Source organism: Colias philodice, chromosome 7, assembly GCF_061535455.1.
Source record: "Colias philodice isolate Cphi_HAF_F1 chromosome 7, ilColPhil1 Martin Lab GWU primary, whole genome shotgun sequence".
Lineage (NCBI taxonomy): Eukaryota > Metazoa > Arthropoda > Insecta > Lepidoptera > Pieridae > Colias > Colias philodice.
Window position 1 is genome coordinate 10,855,170 of NC_143092.1, and position 19,276 is coordinate 10,874,445.

Genomic DNA, 19,276 nt, shown 5'->3' on the forward strand with positions numbered 1-19,276 from the left:
ATATACGTATTTTAAAATGAACCTAACTACGTAATTATTTTACTAACTAACTTAGTAAGTATAATGTAATAGTCGACGAAACTACTATAATGTAATAGTCGACAAAGAAACAAACAAAACATAGTTTAAAATAAATACAATGCTATCGGAGAACCCAAACTCCAAGGGTTAAATTATATTAAAAAAAATAATCATTAATTCAATATTATTGTCACTTTTTAGATCCCATTCAAGCTACTTCTACGAATCCAATTCTTACCAATTATATCATTTTTCTTCCACACTTTCTTGAAATTTACAAGAATATCACCTTACACCATAAAACTGCTATAAAAACAATAAACATAATAATATTATCACCTAAGAAGTGGGGTTAACATTAAGTTACGCTCACTAAGTAAGTGCTTACTGTGTTGTGAAGACATGGACCGTGTTAAGTTTAAAGTTAATGATATAGAGCATACCGGTATGTTAAGTTTTACTTATAAGTTATATTTACTTTAAATTACGAAAGAAAGTAGCACGGTTAGAGATTATATTTTACGATGTCTCTTCTAATTTTTAACGGAATATCAAAAAGTAGAGTAATAATTTCATGTAACATGTAATATAGGTAATATTTATGAAAAGTGAAGTCCCGTGTCCCTAGTGGGGTAAGGGGCAGATGCATTATTCATACATCTGTTTCACTGATCGATTCTCTTTTAGGGACAAGTAGGTGATCAACCTTCTGTGTCCTGCCAGACCGAGACATTTTTTTTTCTTCGTATCGAATCGAACCCAGGACCCCTCGGTTCTACGCTCATGCGTCAACCACTATACCAGGCGGTCAGGTCAGGTAATATCTATAATAATCTATAAAAAAGTGGGTCTGTTGATTTGTGTCGTCGATTAAATTAATACTGTCCATTTAAGGATTTTTATTATTATTAACTTCAAAGATACCCGGATTTTTATTATTCAACTGCCAAAATTTGAATAAAGACTATAAAATATCTGCCAATTTTTACTGATTTAAATATGTAACCAGCTTTTGCCCGCAGCCTCGCTCGAAATCTCATTGTAGGATAGAAAGAGCAATTCGATTTTGAATCGATTCGGTTTCGAATTTGTTGCGAATTTCAAAAAAAAGTCAATAGATTATTAGTTATTATTACTATCTACATGTACTTACAATAATTAAAATTGATATCAAAAAAACATACAACACCTCTATAAAAAATCAATAATTTAAAACACTTTTATAGATATTTATCAATACAAGTAACGATATTACTTTTTTGAATTAAAAATGTTAGAAATGCAAAACACCTCTAATATAAATTATAAAATATTTTCGCTATCTGTTTGTTTAATACCTATATAGAAACATTGAAAGTCTGAGGAGGCATCTGATACTACATATAATATTATAGTTATTAGATACTTTAATCTATTTCTTAACATTATAAGTTTATAACTGTGAAGAGTTTGTTTTTTGTTTGAACGCGCTAATCTCAGGAACAACTGGTCCGATTTGAACAGGAGCAGAGAGAGCAGAGCAATGCGGGGCACAGCTAGTACTTAAATTAATTAATTATTGCAATTTAGAAATTATAATATAGCCTGTTGCATTCAGGGATAATGTAGCTTTCTCCTGGTGAAAGGATTATTTATATCGATCCAGTAGTTTCAAGTTTATTCGCTGTATACAAAAATTCTCCTCTCTACAGAAAAATTTAGCAACAACATTTTAGTGTGTGTTTTCAATAATGAATGTCTTTGCAAACATGGTACTTACGGACTTACCTAAGTAGGTATATTTTTTCGTATTGATGTCACAAAATATATTATAATTATCCTCATTTGATAACTTAATGGCAGTTTTAATTATTACGTATTTAATTGTTTCTATAGTGTAGGTGTTACACGAGGTATAGGTACTAATATGGATGAATTCTGTTATGCATGTATGTATTAGTATTAGAACGATCTTATCTACAAATAAAATTGGTAGTTAGCTCTCAAATAATGACCGAGCAAATAAAAAAAATCTTTCAAATCAATTATTATTCAGCCATTGGTTTTGATAATAAAAAAAAACATACCTACTTACTTTCAAATTCTTATCAGTAGAGACAATCTTTGTATTCCATGAATGAATATCCAAAACTAAGATAGCTCTAAAAAAAGTTACGTTCTGTCTCCAAAATATAGGAAAATAAAGGGGGAAAATAAAACTTATTTTGAAGTTGATTAAGCATAACAAAGCAAGACTTACAAGCAGTATATGATTGAAGGAAAACGCCATAATAAGAAGAAACTAGAAAGGCCATAATATAAAAGTACTTCACTACATAGTATAAAACAAAGTCGCTTTTTCTGTCCATATGTCCCTATGTATGCTTAAATCTTTAAAACTACGCAACGGATTTTGCTGCGGTTTTTTGAAATACATAGAGTGATTCAAGAGGAAGGATTTAGTATATAATTTATTATTTCTTAGACAAAGCAGGCGAAGCCGCGAGCGGAAAGCTAGTAAAAGTATAAACCCATTTACAGGACAATAATGTCAGTCTAGTCGGAATAAGATTAAAAGAGCTTACTTTCATTAGACTATTACATCAATTACATGATTTATTTATTGTTATATGTATTTTAAAAGCTCGCTCGCAAATGAATAAAAATATTACTTGTAAATATTATTTAAAATATAATATAATATTTGCCATTTAATAAGCATAAACAAATAAATCTATCTTGATAATATAATATTCCATGCACTAATAAATAATTACTTACTGTTATTTTAAAGTCCAACTAAATGTATTTTATTATATTACTTATTTTTATTATTATATTCATATCATTGAATAAATTAAATTTACCTACCTACCCTATATACTTCTACCTTATGTATAGCTATACAATAATTACAGATATTGGTAATTTGCTAAAAAGTACCTCCTTTATACCTGTAATAATATAATAGTGTAAAGTAATCAATGGATAAGAAACAATAAAAATGTAAATATTGAAAAGTATACCTATACTTTTACCTACCAGAATCTGATGGCATATTTATATTTAAGAAAAAAAAGATTTTTATGTGGCAACTTATTTGACAACTATCAAATTGGTTGTCAAATTATTTGTCTTTTTTGCAGTTGATGAATAATTTTAGGATTTTGTCCTATAAAATCTTCGAAAATGTCGAAAAAGCCGTTGCGATCACAAGCAAGAGGTGTTGTTTATAATGTGTATAGAAAAACATTCGATGAAGAAGGGTCAAACACATCACAATTTTCAATTATGAAGATTTTATTGTTAAATTGGACTTACCCGTTTTGATACTTTAAATTAAAAAATATTATATGTAGGTAACTAGGTATAATATTGTTTGTTGATTAGAATATAATTTTATGAAAACTTATTACAGGAGTTTCCAATACGGCTATTCGTCAAGTCCAAGCTGTCCAAGTCAGTTTTATAATGTGTGTATCTGTTAATACTTACGAAAATAAACATAATTTTATTTTATTTTTATTTCATTTTATAAAAAATTATAAGCAGTTTTGATCTACATTATCATTATAGTACTTATCGATATTTTCACATGGCATACTGGTAATGAATATACAAATATAGGTATGTGTAAATAATAATATGTATTACCTGTATAAAAGTAATATGTATAATTGTATATTATACATATAAGTATGTACCTACATAATATTAAGTGGATATCTCATTATTAAGTACAGTATTGTCCACTTATGTAATGTGACTAATGATATTGAGGACAAAATAAAAAATAAGCAGTATCAAGATCGTTCAGTCCATTTTCCCTAGGGTTGCACACTCAAAATTTTGATTTCCCTAATTGCCATCAGATTCTGGTTTACCTATACCTAGCAAATTGGCATTCAATTACATACATTGTTATCAAAACCTACATATTAATAGCTAGCTGTGCCCCGCGGTTTTACCTGCAGTGCTCCGCTCCTGTTGTTCTTACCGTGATGATAGCCTATAGCCTTCCTCTATAATTGGGCTGTCTAACACGGAAATAATTTTTCAAATCGAACCAGTTATAAACTCAAACTCAAACATTTATTCATTCAATTAGACTTGTTTTAGAAGCACTTTCAAATCGTCATTACATATTGTTAACATTTACCACCGAATTGGTAAAGCAGTATCTATGGAGAAGAAGAGTAAATAGTTATAGAAGAATATATATATTTGCTGAGATTAGCGTGTTCAAACAAACAAACAAACTCTTCAGCATTATATTGTAATGTAATAGAATAACAAACAAATGTCATGTCTTAAAAAAGTTTGTGCTATAGGTATTCATTAAAATTCTGCGCATCCCTCTTGAATCATCTACTTTTTATTGTAGTCCACTGCCACTACTGCTATTTTTCTTTATAATAATTATTGATGTTTTAATTTACCAAATGATTTGTTAGCACTTCACGCGAATGCACGCATGTACCTATAATTTACTTTTTGTACACGAAATGTTATTAACTAATTATTTAATAAATCTTGTCTCTACATTGCATAGACATTTTGTAATGTACTAGCTAGGTGTCTGACTGTGACTTTGCTTGTGTTGTGTGAAGGTACCTAATAGAGGAACTACAGTTTTATGAAATGTTTTACACATGTTTTACACGATTTTCTGACTTGTGTGGTTCAATTTGTAAGGCTTGTTCTAAGGCTTTTAATTTGTAGCGTTTAATTTTAACGTTATTGTAAATATAGCATTAGAATAAGGACACTGTTTAAAATATAAAATATTAAATGAATAATAAGTGCAGTATACGATCTTCCGTTATAATTCAGTAATAGATAATACAGAAGTAATTATAATATTTTTAGTTTATTATTTCATTATTCGCTAAAAGCATCATGCCTTAGTTTTTTGCATTACATAGCAGAACTTTTATTAACTTTATACTTACTCAAATCTAATAACATAATCTTTAGAATCTCGTCTTCTATAATAATACATACGTAAGTAATACAAAAAAGTGCATTAAACCAGTTTAATTTTCGGTGCCGTGATCTTGATTTACAACCGGTCTAATAACATGACTCTCGTATAACTGTAAATAAATATTTCACTTATTAAATATTATGAAACTGACATAGCAACTCTTTTAATCTTTTCAACAGACTTCCGAAAAGGAGGACTATTTTGTAGGATTTTTGCCCCAGAACTACTTTCTACTGGGTGAACAGAGTTCCATTTAAATTTTGTCCGATTCAGACCATTTGAAGGCGTATAGTTTTGTATCATAATTATATAAAAATTGGTCATCTATCTTACAACCAATATTATGTCAATAAATGTAGTTTTACATAGTAATATTATTTGAATCGGAATAACTTAACCTGATGTAAAATATTAATATATATTTTTATGATTTAGGGTCAATCCTCAGGTATGTCTGTCATATTTATTGCGAAATAAATGTCTAGAACCCAAATTATTCGATTTCTGCCAAACAAAAACACGTTTAGGTCGTGAAGTTACGAGGCAATCTCGTTAAATACCTGAAAGCACGTCTTGAATGTCAGAAATCATGTCATATTATGTTTGAATTGCTCGGGGCCTAGGGTCAAGTTCATTTTACCACGATGTTTTTCTTTTATCCGTATTAAAAATGTTGTATCCTTTTTCATATTTTTTATGTGTCTGTGATATAAGATAAGCTTCGTACCAAATTTCAAGTATTTTTGTTCACGGGGAGTAGGTACCATGCAGGTTCTGATTCCCTTGTTGTCTTGACAGATAGATAGACAGACAGACAGACGAACAACAAACTCCTCTCTTATAAGAAAAATAATAATGGAACTAAAAATTTCCCAGTCGGGTGCGAGATCAGCTCAGACGTATCGCTGCTGGAGTACCTCCGCAGATGGCTGGAGCTGCGCGGCACCAAGTACATGTGCCAGGAGGGCGGCTGCGGCGCCTGCGTCGTCAGCGTGGCCAAGTACCCTGGCGCTCCCACTGAGGCTGTTAATGCTGTAAGGATATTAGTACATACTTGTAGTTGGATGCGACATAATCTCGCCTTTTTGCAAGCCTTTAACTTCATCATGATCATCATCAGCTATGTTTCTACTGCTGAGCCACGAACCATGTATGTATATGGGTATAGGCCAACCCTTGTATATGGGTATAAGCCAATAATCCACCACGATGGTCATATGCAGGTTTGCAGATATCACATGTCGTCGAACTTTTTGATTCTTCGACTTGTCGTTTTTCTCTTGATTTTTTCCTTCGTTACAAGCAGTGGTGATGTCACAACAGCAGACAAATTGCAAAATCAATCTATTTTCTGCACGCTCGCTTGGTCTCGAAAAATAATATTATAGTAGGTGCGACAGCGGCTTTTAAACTAGTTGTTAAATAATCATTTACCTAGTTGCAACTAGCTCTAACTAGTGAAATCGCGAAAAAACGGGCTGTAACCTTAACCATAATAAAAACAAAGCATCAATGTAATTTTCTTTTTAATGACAGATAACGAGTTATGTGTAAATAATTAATTACAAATATAACAATTTAGACCGGTTTTATTTATCACATGACATTTTTTACTAACATTAATTACGTAACAATTCATCAAACATTTCTTCGTATCATTTTTTTTTCTCCATCTGTATAAAACAGGAGCGTGGTTGCCGGAGCACACGTGTAAGAAGTGAAACTTTTTTGGCAAAATTCAAAGATACCAAAATCGTCGCCTTACTCCATGACGTGACGGCATTGCCATGACGCTACCTAGAAATTTTTACTCTCAACGCGTCTAAAGAAGTTCCATTTCAAAAATGAATGGACCTACTGGAATGAACACCGTTACAAATAATTTGAATATCCAAAATGACAAAAGTATCGTATCTTTTCAGTGTTTAGTATCAGTGACATCATGCCATGGCTGGGAGATCACTACCATCGAGAAGATCGGCAACAAGCTGGTGGGGTACCACCCCCTACAGAAGGCTCTCTACGAGAACAATGGATCGCAGTGTGGATATTGCAGCCCTGGATGGGTTATGGCTTTGTATAGGTAATTTAGTAGAGGTAGTTTAATAGAGCGTAGCACCGAGGGGTCCTGGGTTCGATTCCCGGTGGAGACGAAGAAAAAAAATGTCTTGGTCTAGTAAGACACAGAAGGCTGATTTCCTACTTGTCCATAAAGAAAATCGATGAGTGAAACGGATGTATAATGCATCTGCCCCTTACCCCACTTGGGCACATGGAATTTCACTTACAGGTAATTTAGTTTTATAAATTTAATGTTAGATCATCTATGCTTATAATGTGTGATCGTTGTTAAACGCCTTTTTTTTCACTCAGAAATTGTGAAGTTAAAACAAAGTTTTTTTTTAAACCGGTTCAGTAAGTTTATAAGTTAAGTCGATACAAAATTTAAAATTGTAAACGTTGCTCTTTATAATATTATTATGAGTGTGAGTATTATCAGTACAGACATAATCTGCGTTATTGATGTTTTTTCCTAAAGTATTTAGTAGATACTTTTTTGATGTCTGCATGTTAATTGCAGTCTGAGTCATGGCATCTGACATATAAAGGTAATGAAATGCACAAAAGGCAAGTTATACAAGTTATTATATATACCTCTTCAAAATTGTTTACTAGGGTTCATTAGTATTAATACTCATTGGTAAATAATTTTATTCTATCTACCTTAATACCTTTTTACATCTGATACATTTTGCATAATTCAAGCCTCCTAAATAAAAAGAGTATGACCATGCTGGAAATAGAACAATCGCTAGCAAGCAATGTCTGCAGATGTACTGGATACAGACCTATAATAGAAACTTTCAAGAAGTTTGCCAAAGATTCCCCTGATCCTTACCCCATACTTGATATAGAAGAGTTGAGCATTTGCAAGAAGACTGGTGAAATCTGCTCCAAAACCTGTGATGAGTCAGAATGGTGTGTTGTATCTAAAGATGATGTTAATGTTAAACAATCCAATGTTATTCATATCAAATTGAGTGATAACAGAGACTGGTATAGAGTTGAAGATATTACTGATGCGTTTAGAATTCTTGATGCTCAAGGAACAGACTCGTATATGCTGGTAGCTGGGAATACTGCTAAAGGTAATAAAGCTATTCTTCTATAAGTGATAATGTTAAATGTTCCTTAGTTTGATTTGACTTTTGTTTTGTTTTTATTTGATATTCTGTTATTACACGTTTTGAATCATTATGGTAAAACATTATATAATAGTTTGAAACAGCTCGAAAGTAGAAGACAATGCTTAAGTGTAATTTCATAGATTCAAAGAGCACTTTATATCTTTACTAGCTGTTTTCCCCGCGGTTTCACCCGTATTGCTCCGCTCCTGTTGGTCTTAGCGTGATGATATATAACCTATAGCCTTCCTCGATAAATGGGCTATCTAACACTGAAAGAATTTTTAAAATCAGGCCAGTAGTCCCGCAGATTAGCGCGTTCAAACAAAAAACTCTTCAGCGTTATAATATTAGTATAGATATTTTGTTGTCGATTGTAGCACACTATTAATTACATGTTATTTGTTTTCTAGGTGTATATCCCATACTAGAATATCCTCGTCTTCTAATAGATATCTCTGCTGTAGCATCTCTGAAAGGTTACTACATGGATCAGAATCTTGTGCTCGGTGCTGGAAATACGCTAACTGATGTTATGGACATATTTGACGATGTAGCTAAAACTGATTACTTCAAATATTTAACGACATTCAATGATCATCTGAAATTGGTTGCGCATATACCGGTAAAAAATGTAAGTATCGTTTAAGTTATTAAAGACGACGAAGTGTTTATGAACTATTACTACTGACTTATTTGTTAACAGAACAACTTATTAATATTATCGTTATTATTTTGTTTTGTTTTTGAAAAAAAAAACAAAATTTGGCAAAGTAAATATGCAAATGCGTTTTTCTCTTTCTTCTTTCATGGCTTATTCAATAATATTATCTTTCATTTGTCCATTTTTCGTAGTTTAATACGTAGAATTAGAAAATATGGTCATTATTTTAAACTATTAAATTTGATTATAGATTGGAACGGTAGCAGGAAATCTAATGATAAAGAACAGACACAATGAGTTCACGTCTGATGTTTTCTTGCTATTCAATACAGTAGGAGCTGAATTAAGCATATGTAAGTATTTCTTAAACTTTCTTCAAATGGGATAAATTGTATCATCTACAGTGTTTTTGTTCCCACTACAGGAACACAGTTCAACTATGATTTGGGGATCTACCTCATTATTCATTTTATGCAAACGAATGAAAATGTTTATTTTTTTCCAAACTTCGTCTGATTGATTCGATTGAAAATGGAGGCCTGAATTACTAAGCCACCGCTTTTGTTTTGTTGTAATCACTTTTTCATTTATTTACTTACATGGCATAACAACTGTATCAATAATAAATAAAAGTTCAGGGTCATCTTTTGAAAAATATTCTTTGTAAGTACAAATAAGAGTATTATTGTACTGTACAATAATAATAATTATACGAGAAATCTGACAATGTGTTCAAATATTGCTAAAATGTTCTTCTATTTTTAATTACTCTTATTAAAAAAACAACTTACAACAAACATATTGATTAAGTACCTATATAGCACTTTTTTGTTAAAACAATTTACACAAAATAATGGTTTTAATCTATTTTTTCGATTTTTTAGTAAATGACCGTGGCAAAGTCAATAAGATAAGTATGCAGCGGTTTTTAAAAGAAGACATGAAAGGAAAGGTTATCCTCAATGTTCTGTTACCTCCATTGAACGATCAAAACAAAATTGTAACATATAAGGTAAACAATGTTTTCAAAAATGTATTTATCCTTCTACATCAAATACACAACATCAGAAATGTTAAAACAATAGTAATTAAACTTAGACATAGATATTGAAAACACTGAACCAATTTGTGTGAAATTTGGTACAAAGATAGTTTAGAGACGTGAAAGGAAATAGAATAGTTATTATGTATCAAATCCCACGGGAACGGGAACTGTGTGAATATTCATTTATTCGATTATTCGCGGCTGAAGTCGCGGGTGAAGATAATATCATAAACATAATCTATTTATTTTAACCAAAGATATAGCCCAAACTTGATAAATTACCTCTTCTTTCAATATAATATTATAAAAAGAAAAAAATTTCAGATAATGCCTCGATCCCAAAACGCTCACGCTATCGTACATGCTGGGTTCTTATACAAAATAAATACCTATGACAATAAAGTATCAGATTGTCGTATTGTATATGGCGGTCTATCTACAGCCTTTATCAGAGCAAATCTAACTGAAAGATATCTCATTGGTAAGAAACTGTTCACAAATGAGACGCTACGAGGTGCAATTAGTGTGCTAGATAAAGAAATGGTTGTGACTGAGAATCCTCCTGAACCGTCTGTGGAATATCGCAGGAAGTTGGGTTTAGGTCTGTTTTATAAGGTACGGTAATATTTTTTTATGCCTCTTATTGAGCTTGCCACCAGTAATCACGCTCTAAAAGAATATTAATACTACTTTTAAAATAAATTACTAAGAATTGATGAATGAAAATCGTCATTTGAAAAACTCAATTTCCTTTTATCTTGCCATATTTTGATCTACAAAAATTTAGTTTTGTTGCAAAATTGTTTCTTATGAACATTCTGTTTAAATGAAACTTTAGGAAAGACAAATTTTTCTTCAGGGCTTACACATTTTTTTTATTTCAGGGCTTACTGTCACTCTGTCCACCGGATACATTGGCTCCTAAATACAGATCAGGATCTGTAAGAGTTCGGGAATCAAGAGGATTATCTGATGGAAGGCAAATATTTGATACGAACCCATCGCTATGGCCACTGAACCAACCTTCTCCGAAATTTGATGGTCTGGTAAGATACAAAAATGTTTTGATGGTCTGGTAGGACAGATAGATATGTTTTGATAGTCTGGTCATATTTACAAACAGGGAGAGATTGTTTTAATGATTGTTTAATGTTGCATGCTATATTTTTCTATAAGTGTGTATTACATTTACGATATATTATTTTAATCAATTGTGTTATTTTCTGAAATGTAAACAAACGTAGTAACACAATAAAACAATATTTGGACATTTATTTGGACGGTCTGTTAAAGATAGAAAGAGAGATAATATGTTCAACGATCTCTCTCTTTCTGTGTTTGTAATGATGAATGTATTGTTTTAATAATTGTGCGTAAAAAAAATAACAAAAGCCTTAATGTGCCTCACGTGATGTAAACACATGTGGGTTTGACGTAGTCACTGTTTTAAGTACGCATTTTAGATAGTATAGTATCAATACGGTATAGTCAAATATCCATTATTCTATCCATTATTCATTGTTTTGTATACGTTATTGCATATTTACAGATAGATTATATTTTAATGGCTAGTATGATATGCACAATACTCAAACGAAGAAAGAATTTTTATATTTTAATCATTTATGTAGGTATCTAGGTATTGATAGAATTTAATGAACGTTATAGATTAATTATTTTTTGTTTAACTGCTTTCCAATAGATCCGGTGTTTTATAACATCAATTATAGATAATTGAGGTCGTGTACAGGAAATTATAGCTAATTTTTTAACACTACCAATTTTTATTGGAATTATTGCAGACGTTTTAATTTATAAGGTTTTTGATTATAACTAATTATGACAAATATTAAATACTGCTCGAGCTTCTTGCCAATTGCTTCACAGGAAATGTCTTTAATTGGAATATCGAACATATTTATTTGCATAAAATTAAATGTAATTTCAGGTACAATGCGCGGGTGAGGCAAAATATACGGAAGACATTCCAGCTCTTCCGAAAGAAGTATTCGCTACTTTTGTTCTAAGTACTGTGGGTTTGGGAACAATTGAAAAGATCGACGCCAGTAAAGCATTAGTGAGTGAAATACTTACCTTACTCAAATATTTAAGCCTTAATACTAATCGCGACGAACTGGACTCTCATTGTAAGGAATGGGCTAAAATTGCTCACAATAGGAAGACATGGACGAAGGGAAGAGAGGCCTTTGCCCAGCAGTGGGACAGCCATGGCTGAATAATAAAAAAATAATACTAAAATATAAAATTAATTTTAAATTTTTTGTGTATAGAAATTAATATGATGTTAATGTTTCGTTTTAACAAAGTTTACTTTTAAAACAATATTATTAATACCTAATGTTTTTTTTCAGGCAGAAGCAGGTGTCATAGCATTCTATAGTGCTTCAGACATACCTGGCCAAAACAGTTTCACACCAGCGCCGAGCACGTTCTACACGGCTAACGAAGAATTTCTATGTGAAAGAGACGTAAAATATTACAACCAACCTGTCGGAATCATCGTTGCTGACACACAACAAATAGCTGATAGAGCCGCGACTCTCGTCAAAATCACATACACTAATGTTAGGAAACCAGTTCAAGATGTTAAAGTAGCTAAAAACGATACAGATCGGAACACACTATTCTCATCTTCAAACGCAACTAAAACAGGGAACGATGTAGTGAAAGTAATAAAAGGAGAAAACACGTCTCGAGGACAGTATCATTTTTGTATGGAGACTCTTGTTTGTGTAGCACATCCTACTGAAGATGGGCTGAGAGTGTATCCAGCAACGCAATGGATAGATGCAGTTCACAGAGTGGTATCGAGAGTGTTGAATATTCAACAAAATAAGTAAGTACTTCATAAAAAATTCGATGAAAAATAAGCGAATTCATCAGTGCTTGAAACTGTACTGTTTTCTGGACTAAATCTTTAAATATTTTATTTCAGGATAGATGTTGCCGTAAGTAGATTGGGTGGTGCTTACGGATTAAAAATATCACGATCTAATCAAGTAGCAGCGGCTTGCAGTTTGGTGTCACATAAATTAAACAGGCCATGTCGGTTCATTCAATCGCTAAGGACTAATATGAGAGCTGTTGGCAAAAGATTTCCATGTTCTACATCCTTTGAGGTATTTTCTTATCAAATTATATTAACATTTTCAGTGATACTTATTTCTGTAATCAATAGTATGTTTCCTTTATAAAAATGGATAAATTCTTCTAACATTCACATTAAATTAATCAAGACATAAAGAGCGATAATTGTTTAAATTGTTCCTATTATTAAAAACGAATAATTCCTTAATAATCTTTAGGTCGGTGTAAATGCACAAGGAGCAATACAGTACAATAATTATAACTTATATGAGGATAACGGGTACATTGTAGACGAACCATTAACGATGCTTGGTGTTGACGTTTTCTATAATTGTTACAATAAAGCTGCCTGGAATTACAAATCCTACGATACCATCACAGATTCAACTTCTCATACATGGTGTAGATCACCAGGTAAGAATTCTTGCATTGGAAATAATGTATTTTTGGTTGAGCAAAATAATTACTCGTTTTATTTACACAGGTTCCTTAGAAAATATTGCAATGGCTGAATTGTTGATGGAAAGAATAGCATATGAAATGAATCTTGATCCACTAAACGTTCGTCTCGCCAATTTGGACACAGAAAAGCATAATGATATCAACGAACTGCTAACCACACTGAAAAATAATTCCCAATACGAGGACAGAAAAGTTGCCGTTGATAAATTTAATTCTGAGAATAGATGGAAGAAGAGAGGATTAAGACATGCTTTCTTAAGATGGACTCCAGCCGGATCGCAATATTTTGAAGTGAATTTATCAGCTTATTTTGATGACGGTACGGTTGTTGTTACACATAGCGGAATCGAGATGGGTCAAGGAGTGAATACCAAGGCTGCTCAAGTGTGTGCATACTACCTCAATATTCCTGTAGAAAAAGTACAAATTAAACCTAACGATAATGTTATATCACCCAATGCCTTTGCAACGGGTGGAAGTATAACTTCTCAAAATGTGGGAATTGGTATTCAAAGATGTTGTGAGCAATTGCTGAATAGACTAGCACCTATTAGAGCGCAAATGGATAATCCAACGTGGGCGGAATTGATAAGAAAGGCGTATGATAATGAAGTGGATTTGCAATGTCACGCTATGACGGGTATGGCTGATGTACAAAATTACAATATATATGGCATAACTCTTGCAGAAGTGGAGATTGACGTGTTAACCGGAGAGTGGAATATAATACGAGTAGACTTGATTGAGGATGTTGGTCGTAGTGTGAATCCTGAACTTGATGTTGGTCAGGTAAAACATATTTTTATCTATTTAAACATTTTGTGTCAGTTATTTACCTTACTAAATTATTGATTTCATTGAAGCTATAATTTGAAATGTTTCAAAACAGGTTGAAGGTGCATTTGTAATGGGTTTAGGGATGTGGACTACAGAAGAATTAGTATATGATGACACTGGAGAACTGCTCACAGATCGAACCTGGACCTACTGGGTACCACAAGCGAGGGATATACCACAGGACTTCCGGATATATTTTAGAAAGAAATCCTTTAGTAATGACGTTATTCTTGGAGCTAAAGGTAACTAATATAGTGAATTTGATTGGCGTTAAGATTTGTTTGTTTTAATAGTCAGAGTCTATTTAGAATAAAACTTCTTTCGAACATGCTAACACTTCCGTTAATAAAAATGTATTTTTTATAGCTACTGGAGAGCCAGCTACATGTATGGGGGTAGTTTTGCCTATCACTATGAGGGAAGCCATCGTGGCGGCCAGGCTGGACTCTGGGTTGCCTAGCAACCAGTGGTTTGATATAGGTAATTTCTTCTTCTATAAATTTCTATTTTAACATCGATGTTATTGTGATGTTTTTTTTAATTTAATATAGAAAATATTATTTTGAAAGTTCATTGATGAACTGATGATTTAAATTTTCTTTTCAAATTGAATTTTACCTAAGTCTTTATCGACCAATAATAATAATTACGATGCAATAATTGAGATATTAACTTTCAGATGGCCCATATACTGTGGAGAAAATATGTCTATCGTGTGCTACCAGAAAAGAAGATTTTAAATTTTATTAATGGATTGGTTTTATGGTAAAATATAATAAATTTTTTGTTGTTGTTGGTACATTTTTATTGATCTCTATTTTTTATTTGTTACAAATACGTCTTGATTATTCTAAGATCTTCGTTTGTCAGATCAACTGGATACGACACACGTTATGCCAAGATAACGTTATCTTCTAACGAATTTATATTTATACAAAATATCTTTATTCATTAAAAATGTTCACAATTTTCCAAAAGATAAACTTTTCAATTTTACTTTCGTACGTAGAATCTACACAACTACACATACGTTTTTTCATTAAAATATGAGTTAGAAAACAATAAAATCCAACGGAATGGCTCTATTTCAACAAAGCCGGTACTATTTCCGGTTTTCGGTAGCAATTTACGTTCATATCCGGTCCCCTCTTCCTTTGATGTTTGAACAAAATATTATATTCGATAGAAAACTTTGTTCGTAATACATTGAAGCTTTGAAACGGTAATGTTTGGAATATAAGCTAGTAAAGGGCGCAATGGATTTCGTTTTGGGGTTATAATAATTTCATGTACTCTATCATAATCAAAACAATATTATCTTGTTGTCTATGTTATTTAGTTGACAATACTTAATTGTGTACAAGGATCAATTCTATAAAAATTACATTCTTAAGATATAGAGCCTTTGATATATTTTTAAACATTTCAGAATTCATTCGTCATTTTAGTTTTCATTTTAAAACTTTTATCTGTATAATATACTCTACTCTTTATTTCAATACAAATAACAATGTAAGCTATGAGAAAGCAAACCCAGCCGTAAGTCTAAAGAATAATAATTTTGTAAAAATACGACGCTGATCGATTTTTCTTTATTTGGAAAGATAAACATTAAACAATCAAATAACAATAATATGCATAGTTCAATACACTTTCGAATCAAGTAAAAATACAACAAACACATAGGTACTTGGCTTCCAAAGTTGTGTTGCTGCCAACTGCCAAGTATCTTGATTAAATCTTACAAAAAATTTAAAGTTCAATATAATATTATTCTTCGTGTTCCTGGCAATTGTGTCGACAACGTTAACAACAAGACGCATTCATAGAAGAGCACAAATACATATTATGTACTGTGTTATTACAGTCAAAAATTAATATGCTATACATATTTTAATTGGATGCAACTTGTCATTTACCATGATTATTAATTTTATTTTTATTTATTTGTATTTATTTATTGCCGGGCAGTATTGCCCATTTATTGTTAGTACCTAGTACTTATTCCAATGTTAGTAAAACTGAGACAGTAACTAGGTGAGCAATAAATAAATTATTTTGGAAATTCGCTAATTAAGACGACAAAAAGAAGAGGATGTAACTGGTAGGTAAGTTTAGTATACTAGTCTAGAACCATTAGTATGTATAGTAGGTACCATTATTTTTGACTAACAAAAACTTATACCTACTTCTCGCGAACGAAACGGGCAAACTATTTCCTTTGACGACGCGGTTGGCGCTGTGGTAAAGTAACTGCCTACTGAGCCGACGGTCCCGGGTTCGATCCCCGGTCAGGGCAAATATTTGTGATGAACTCAATTATTTGTTCTTGGGTCTGGGTGTTATTATCTATATAGTCAACCGGGGCAATTGCAACTAAAAAATAACAAGTCTCAAGTTTGATCGGTTGCAGTTATCTCCTTTTATATTTGGTCATTTATTTGACCCATTTATTGTTTTTTGTATTTATTCAAGATTATTTTAAACCAATCAAGCAATACAGTAGTCTTATAAATAACTGGTAGTGAGAATATTTCCTAAAATTGGTAGAAAAAGTTACATTTACCCCTAGTCGGGGGTAAATGCAACTAACTGCCATAGCTCTTCTTCTATTTCATATAAAACAACGAATATAGAATATATTTATGAGATTTCATGTTATTCATAGGATTTTGAACTGGATTACCGTGTAGCAAGGACGAGTTTTCAGGAAAAATCTTATTTTTCTAAATGTGGGGCAAATGCAACTATTTGTTAGAGAATTAGTGTGGGGAATGCAAAAAACTTATTCATCGATATATTTTTATTATTCTATATATATATACAATAACGTTATCTATACAATAACGTTGCGATCGTAGATGGCGCCGCATTATTTAGAGGAAAATCTCATGTACCTACTTTGATTTACCACTTTAAATCGCAACAAAAAAAAATTACAGTGTACTACCTACTAAATCAATTTTAGTTTTTGGTCAGAACAAATAATATTCTTTGTGTTAAATATTGTTAAAAACGTAAACCAAACAAAATACGTTTATTAGTTAATCAACCGTTAACTAAAAATTACTTGAACAATCACAGAACTATCCTACCTATCGTTTTTAGTTACTTATAGTCTTTAACCACGCTTTATCTAATTTTAATTACCCGTCTCTGGGTATAATATCGAAGAAATAATCGATGGTTCTTCTTTAATTAATCATAAAGAAAGTATATTTTGACTACCAAGAAGGATACATAATAAAAATATCGACACTGTCACATCACTAGTGTTTTCAGTTTCATACAAAAATATAAGGGGCTATTGTAACTAACCTCACAGTTGCAATAACCCCACAGTAAAATTTTCATGAGGCAATTGTAACTGCATCAATAACACAAAATAGAGTCAACTAACGCATTAAAAATATAAATGAAATATGCTTAACGGCTTGTGATAATCGTGTCCAATCAAAAACACCTGCAAAAAATCACTCCTAAACAATTTTTTTGTCTGTAAAACTCGACACCTGTTTTTACGCACACCAACTTCAAAATAGCGGTTTGACAAAATGGCCTATAAATCAAATAGTTTTCATCGTAGTGGCACCATCTATTACTTGTAAGATTTATTAGTCGTTGAGTTATTGAATCATAGGTGGCGATATATTACAACAACTCTAATAAATTAGTTATGATAACTAGTTGCCATAGCCCCATAGTTGCATTTGCCCCGGTTGAATATTATTATATTTATCGTCGCCTAGTACCCACAACACAAGCCTTAATTGAGCTTACTGTGGGACTAGGTCGATTTGTGTAATAATGTCCTATAATATTTATTTATTATTTATTATTATAAGACCATTGAGTTACTATGTAGGTACATAAGACGGCGTTAATCAAAACTAATGATTGAAATGGATAAATCCTTATTGTATCAACCGGGCTCAGTGGGAGCAGAACAATCTTTTATAAAGGAAATAGAAACAACCCTTGTAACAAGATTCAATCACAAGAAATCCGGTTGCTTATTGTTTCCACGCTTTCATATTTTTGCTCAACTTGTGCTGAAAAAGTATGTGTGTTTTATTGTAGGTGTTATTATTTTCTATGTATAGTATAAATTGGTATTAATGTTTAGCTATCAGATAATTTATCTGCCTTAGTATCAATGATAGTAATAATTTTCTAGCTCTAAAGCAACGCTATAATCGAAAGAAGCAGAATCGATTCCCACTCGTTATAATATTCGTTTTAACTATAGCTTAACAGAATATTAATCTTAAAAAAATAAAGGTCACGGTAGTCTTCAAACTGATAACATACTATTTTCTTTTATTTAGCAAATCTTAAGCTTTGTAGCACCGTTCACCAACACGATGGACAGACCAAGTCAAAAGCTCATCTGCCACTACTTTTTACACGGTCGTAAGAGACGCCATGGACAGAGACCGGTGGAGGCAAATCATCCGCTCCAGATGCAACCCTGATGCTGACCACGATCCTCAGACATGAGGGACCGACAAGAGAGAGAGAGAGAAGCTTTGTAGCAAGCCCATAAAAGACTGACTTTTAAATATGTTCTTAAGTTCCTTATTATTTTCCACAAGGCTTACACTCTCAATCGACGCCATGAAGGCGACAGGAACAATATTTCAAACTGGGGAATATTTAAAAATTCTCAACAAAAACTTATTCGAACTTTAAATAAAACGCAACAAAGACGAAGCGAAGCGAGCGCGTTAAAGCGAAAAATCAGTTTCATTTTGCCTTCACCTACAGAATAAACGGCACTTTAATATTCCGTAACGAGCGTTAAGATTAAATATTCTTTGCTAATTTTAACTCTGTAATATCTTGCAGTTAAAGTGTACTTAACCCTATCTTTTCCCTGCCAACTAATATTAAAAACGTGAAAATTTGTAAAGGAATGCACTCCACCTGTATTGTTGTTAGGTCTTTCAAAAACAGGACAAATAGTAAAGCCCATTCGACTATAAAAT

General features: G+C 32.0%; 1 protein-coding gene across 1 annotated transcript; it reads left to right on the forward strand.

Annotated features, from left to right (window-relative positions):
* The first annotated feature begins 356 nt into the window (after nt 1-356).
* Nucleotides 357-15,081, forward strand: LOC149487349 (uncharacterized). The gene is made up of 17 exons (XM_089697612.1): nt 357-466; nt 5,864-6,021; nt 6,910-7,070; nt 7,754-8,136; nt 8,586-8,806; nt 9,087-9,189; nt 9,721-9,848; nt 10,206-10,496; nt 10,766-10,927; nt 11,830-11,958; nt 12,254-12,738; nt 12,838-13,021; nt 13,208-13,403; nt 13,474-14,240; nt 14,341-14,530; nt 14,655-14,768; nt 14,968-15,081. Exons 1-17 carry the CDS (start codon nt 424-426, stop codon nt 15,036-15,038), a joined length of 3,786 nt encoding a protein of 1,261 aa, XP_089553738.1. The 5' UTR covers nt 357-423; the 3' UTR covers nt 15,039-15,081.
* Nucleotides 15,082-19,276: the final 4,195 nt, after the last annotated feature.

Coding starts and splice junctions, on each gene's coding strand:
- LOC149487349 (XM_089697612.1), top strand. CDS start 424: ATGGACCGTGTTAAGTTTAAAGTTAATGATATAGAGCATACCG. Junction 8,807..9,086: donor CGCATATACCGGTAAAAAAT/GTAAGTATCGTT, acceptor ATTTGATTATAG/ATTGGAACGGTAGCAGGAAA. Junction 14,769..14,967: donor CAACCAGTGGTTTGATATAG/GTAATTTCTTCT, acceptor ATTAACTTTCAG/ATGGCCCATATACTGTGGAG.